This window comes from Doryrhamphus excisus, chromosome 12 (assembly GCF_030265055.1).
Source record: "Doryrhamphus excisus isolate RoL2022-K1 chromosome 12, RoL_Dexc_1.0, whole genome shotgun sequence".
NCBI lineage: Eukaryota > Metazoa > Chordata > Actinopteri > Syngnathiformes > Syngnathidae > Doryrhamphus > Doryrhamphus excisus.
The window spans coordinates 760,962-766,961 of NC_080477.1; the positions used below are offsets into that span (position 1 = coordinate 760,962).

Genomic DNA, 6,000 nt, shown 5'->3' on the forward strand with positions numbered 1-6,000 from the left:
TTGATTTGGTTCATTTAATGAATATATTGTTATAAATAAATGAATATAGAAAAATAAAATGTTAAAATTTACAGTATGTATATATTTTATTGTGAGGTCAAATCAATATGAAATAATATGAATCATTTATTTGAAATTAGTTGTATGTGTTTTAGTTTGAACATATTTAATAATAGATTTATTGATTTGCTATTTTTATGAATTGTCTAAAAGACATTTTTATATCCAATTAGAATAAATAATAGAGCTGAAATGTCAATAAATAATATACATTGAATATTAAGATATATATTGTATACATACAGTGTAGAAATGGCTGACTGCATCGATTGTTCCACATTGTGTAGATTGCGTGGAATTGATTGTTAATTGATCGTATGGTGAAGCGATGGAGACAAAAGGAGTGCACTACTCGGCTGCAACCAGCAGAGGCGCTGTTGACATTTTGAGGTGTTTGTGTTTGTACGCAAATGTTGACATCCGGTGCCTGCCTCCATGACATCACGCCTCCGTCCCATTGATGGCCATTGGTTTATTGATGTGATCTGGGTCAGAGTTCACCGTGACTAAGATGGACTGTTTGACTGACAGCTCCGGGGGAAACAAACCTTGAGTGTATTGTCGCACCTCGTCGGCCGGCCGGCGTCCACTATAGCGAGGACGCCTTAATGAAGCCTCATGTATTTTTAATGCTGCATAGCCAAGCTCTATCTAATGGACTCCGGCTCTTTGCGTCTTATTGATTCTCCAGCGCCGCCGCCGCCGCCGCCATTATGCAGTCAGCATACATAACACTGCACGTTCATTTTACCGTAATGGTATGGAAAACGCCGCAGCCGTGACGCTGCATATTCGTTGCACGTTGTTTCCATGCATTTAATACTGCGTGTTATATCTTCCAGGTACATGAAGTATCTGTACCCCTACGAATGCGAGCGGAAGGGCCTCAGCTCCCCCGGCGAGCTCCAGGCGGCCATCGACAGCAACCGGCGCGAGGGCCGCCGTCCCAGCTACAGCAGCAGCCTCTTCCGCTTCTCGCCCTCGCCCAGCACGGCCCCGCACATCCTCTCGCCTCCCAAGATGCACCTCTCCGCCCTGGCCGCCGGCACCTCGGGGGCCCTCAACGGCCTGCAGGCCTCGCCGGGATCCTCCCTGAAGAAAGGTAGCCATAACATCAAGTTGCGTACTTGATAATAGATCATCATGCTCAGGGAGCTGTTCATTGAACAAAATATTCATTTTTCTGCTTGTAGTTATTCCTAATATATTGTCTTACAACTTATATCATAGAAAAAGAGGGCCCATGTCCACGAGAAACACGATAGAGGTCTTATGCAATAGTAGGACTCCACTGTAGCTATTCCAGTGAGCTTCCACTCTGCGTTTGTATGGGGAAATGTCGCCCTCTGCTGCCTGTAGAAAGAACTGCAGATAATCTCTAACCTTACGTATATGTTGGATAAAAAATTGAGAAAAAATATAGATTATATAATATTTAATATTATAACATATTTTTAAATATAATATACATTCTATACAATGTATTAACACAGTAATACATTAAATTATTTGAAATTCAATACCAATAGGTAGAGAAATAATCATTTATTTATAATAGATAGATTATGACACGAGTGTTTTTGTAGCTTTTGTAGGGAATCGAACATCGCGTAGCGTTCTCGTCTTTGGGGGAATATACGAGGAGGTGTTTCAGTGTGGGGGGAGTGAGCGTGGGATGTCCAGGTGTGGGCCTGGGGGGGCTGCCGAGAGGAGCGACTGATTAATAACACGGTTCCCACGCTGCATTAACTTTGAAGACCCCCCTCCCCCCCCCCGTTGACCCCGTTGATAACCGTCATTAGCTCGCCGATGTGACTGCCGACGTGCCAGGAATGTTGAAATTGTTGAGGCGAACATCTGCCGAGATGGAAGCCGTTGTCCTCAAATTGTCCTCCCCTCCACTCCCAGACGACCTGACTCCCTCCATCATGGCGGCCAGGCCCTCCATGGCGCTGGCCCTGGGGCAGCAGCAGGTGGCGGGCTTGGCGCGCGCCGCCACGCTGGAGCAGCTGAGGGAGAAGCTGGAGACCGGCGTGGGCGTGGTCTCGGGGGAGGGCCCCGAGCGGAAGATGGCGCGCCTGGCCGAGGAGCAGCAGCGCCTCATGCAGCAGGCCTTCCAGCACAACCTGCTGGCCATGGCGTCCCAGATGCCCATGAACCTGCGCCTGGGCGCCCCCGCCGTCACGCCCAGAGGTCCGTACACGCCCGAAGCGGCGCACCGAGGCGTCGTGGTGGCTCCTCATCAAAGCAACTTTTTTTTTCTCCCATAGATGAGAAGCAGCAGGACATGTCTCTGAGCATCTCGACCAACGGCAACGCCAGCATCACCGTCTCCGTGGAGGTCAATGGGACAATGTACTCAGGTACGTCTGTGCACTTAACATGTGCACTTAAGTGCACTTAATTCCACCCTGGTGTACAACACTGCACTTTTCTTTCTCAAATATGTTTGTTTAGGAACAGTTTACATATTTCATCTACCCAGTACGGCTGCACGGTGGTCGAGTGGTTAGCGCACAGACCTAGCTAGGAGACCCGAGTTCAATCCCACCCTCGGCCATCTCTGTGTGTTCCAAAAAAAAAAAAAAACATGCTAGGTTAATTAGCCACTCCAAATTGTCCATAGGTATGAATGTGAGTGTGAATGGTTGTTTGCCTATATGTGCCCTGTGATTGGCTGGCCACCAGTCCAGGGTGTACCCCGCCTCTCACCCTGGGATAGGCTCCAGCACCCCGCGACCCTCGTGAGGTTAAGCGGTAGAAAATGAATGAATGAATGAATGTCTACCATATTAAGTCATTTATGTCTTTTTTTCTTATTTATGTATTCACTGGCTTATTTTCTCTTATGTTTTAAATATTATATATGTGTATATATTTATATACAAACACACACACACACACACACATATATATATAAACACGCATGAGCACTTATTTATCTTATTTATGTCTTTTTTTCTAATTGATGTATTCATTGGCTTATTTTCTCTCATGTTTTAAATATTAAATATGTGTATATATTTATACACACACACACACACACACATATAATATATATATATATATATATATATATATATATATATATATATATATATATATATATATATAGCATATAATATATATATATAGCAACACGCATGAGGACTTATTTATCTTATTTGTCTTTTTTCTTATTTATGTATTCAATCGCTTATTTTCTCTTATGTTTTAAATATATATATATATATATATACATATATAAAATTAATATATATATATTTTTTTAATATATGTGTGTATATTTATATATATATTATATATGAGTGTAAAAATGACTATAGGGGTGTTACATCATGCCTAGAGGGCTTCTTCATCTTTCCATCCATTTTCAATGCGGCTTATCCTCATCAGGGTTGCAGCGCTATGCTGGAGCCTATCCCAGCTGACATTTAAAAGGAGTGTAAAAATGACTATAGGGGTGTTATGTCATGCCTAGAGGGCTTCTTCAGCCATCCATCCATTTTCAATGCGGCTTATCCTCATCAGGGTTGCATGCTATGCTGGAGCCTATCCCAGCTGACATTTAGGCCAAGCATTAGTACAATTTGCTTAAATTATGCTTTTTAATTTTTTTTTACTAATCATAGGCACCACAAAATGCCAATTTTTTTTTTTTTTACCCTAGACCGAGGGATGACTGTCCAAGTGTAAAGCTGTAGGGGTGTTAGAACATGTGTCAAGGTCTCTATCAGGTTTTTAGAAGCTCATGAACCGTTTTTCTATACTCTAAATCTATTTTACGTAAATGGACTCATGGCGGTCGGGACTAGAACTCGTTAACCGTGACGACCGTGTTGCCAGGCGGCAAAGCGGCGCCGCCCCCCAAGTATGATGTCACGATAAAAACGCCACGTTGTTGACAGGACGATGTCATTGCTCACAGGAACACTCTTCGCCCAGAAGGCCGCAGGGGTCCTGGGAGCCGCCGCCGCCGCCGCCACGGCCCCCGCTCCTGGATCCAGCGCCGGCTTTGCCTTCTCCGCACCCCCGACCCAGACCCTCAGCCCGGCGTCCACTTCCTCTTCCTCCTCCTCCTCCTCCTCCTCTAAGGGCCCCGGTTCGGCTGAGCTGGCCCCCAACGGGTCACCCTAATTGCGAGCAACCCCCACACCCCTGACCGCCCCTTCCAACGGGCCCCCCCTTTCCCCCCTCCCCGCATGAATATTCAGTACAGTGAGAAAGATTACAAACTCTTGCACAACAAATACCTCATCAAACCTGTCGACTTGTTGGCTGTCCGATGGTGAAGAGAATCGTACTACACCGCACGACTATGCATTTTACACACACACACACACACACACACACACGCTAAACACACGCTAAACACACGCTAAACACAATCAGCGCAGCCAAAACCCACTGACAGGTGTCGTCACGATTGAACTTGAAAATCTTTTTAGCGCATTTTCTTTAGTTTGTTGCCATTTGTTGTCTTTTTTTTTTTGCGTCTTTGGAATGTTTCCTCTCTTCACTTACCTCAAATTACGAAACCTGCAGTGGCGTCTTCTTACCTCAGGAGTAGAACATGGAACCTCAATCCGCTTCTCATTTCTCCTCTCGTTTTTGGTCTTTGATTTTGACTTTGCCACCTCGCCGCAATCAGGGTCAATCAAGTCGGGTATTTAGCGGCGCCGGCGGCGGCGAGCGAGCGAGCGCGGCATGAAATCGGAATATACCTCATCGTTCTCTCGTCATGGACGCCTCACGACGTGGACCAGCCTTGTCCCAACGGAACCGCAGCACCTCTCTGCACGAGTGCTCTTTCAAGCGAAAAAAGAAAAAGGAAAAAAAAGCATTTGGGGGGGGGAGGCGGGTGGTTGATTTTCTTTTGACCTCTTTGGGCGTGGGTGGGCGTCCCCTCTCAGGAAGCTGGGAATCACTGGCTTGGCGTGCCCCCCCCCCCCCCCCCCCTCCCTCCATGGAAGCATGAACTTAAAAGAATACCTCATGAGACTCTCTGTGTGCGAGGAGAGCGACATTACATATACCTCATAGGGCGGCCATGATGGAAGCCGCCCCCAACCCCCCCCCGACTGCTGCTGGACTCTCTCTCTCTTGCTCTGCATTGGACTGTACAAAGCGCCGTCACCTCTGCCCCCCCACCCCCCCTCCCCCAAGGGGGGGTAGCACTGTCGGCGGCCTGGTTACGAGCGATGCATGCGTACAATCGCGTCACCTCCAAGTCCTCCCCCCCCCCCCAACGTTGTTGCACAGCTAGAGTACCAAAAAATAACCACAAGGCGGCGCACCGGAAGCGTCTGGTACTGCGTCCGGTACGGGGGTGTCCAAAGCGCCGCTACGTCCTCATGAAAGACGCTACGACCGAGCCAGCGTAGGTCAACATATGCAAGTCATCATTAGCAAAATATCCCATAATATAAATCAGTCATTTTCTTTGGTCATATGCTAAGGGCCGACAAATTTAAAAAAACGGGTCAAAAATGGCCCCCGAGTCGCACTTTGGACACCCCTGACTGAGCAAGTCAGGAAGGATGTACATGGTATTACTTGACGAGTCTAATGTACGTCTTTAATGCAATCCGGAGCCCCCTTCACACAGAAAAGCCCCGCCTTTCATCACCCCCGCCCCCTCTCCCGCCCCCCCGTGTCGCCCTTCTGTATACACGGCACCGACACGGAATTGGGGGCACAAAGGCAACCTGCACGTTTTCCGTCTTTGGATGCGGTATCACAGTTGTACGGTGGGACGCCGCCTGTGTGAAAGGGTGCGCCGCAATGCCTGATTGACACCCGTCGCTCGATTCCCCCGGCGGTGTTGTTGTGTAAAAGCAAACTAAAGTTAAGGCTTCTGTGTGAAAAGCACAGGTGGACAAAATCCCAGGTTTAATGTTCAGTCGCTGATGCAGCAGTTTTGCGGCATCCCTGTGTGAA

At 47.2% G+C, this 6,000-nt stretch overlaps 1 protein-coding gene across 1 annotated transcript in view; it reads left to right on the plus strand.

Annotated features, from left to right (window-relative positions):
- LOC131139777 (AT-rich interactive domain-containing protein 3B-like) overlaps positions 1-4,951 on the plus strand; it is a 93,230-nt gene extending 88,279 nt beyond the window's left edge. The window contains exons 6-9 of the mRNA XM_058089663.1: positions 903-1,162; positions 1,969-2,253; positions 2,331-2,423; positions 3,989-4,951. Coding sequence (XP_057945646.1) covers positions 903-1,162; positions 1,969-2,253; positions 2,331-2,423; positions 3,989-4,197 — 847 coding nt within the window. The 3' untranslated portion in view covers positions 4,198-4,951. The remainder of the gene's footprint in view (positions 1-902; positions 1,163-1,968; positions 2,254-2,330; positions 2,424-3,988) is intronic.
- The last annotated feature ends 1,049 nt before the right edge of the window (positions 4,952-6,000 follow it).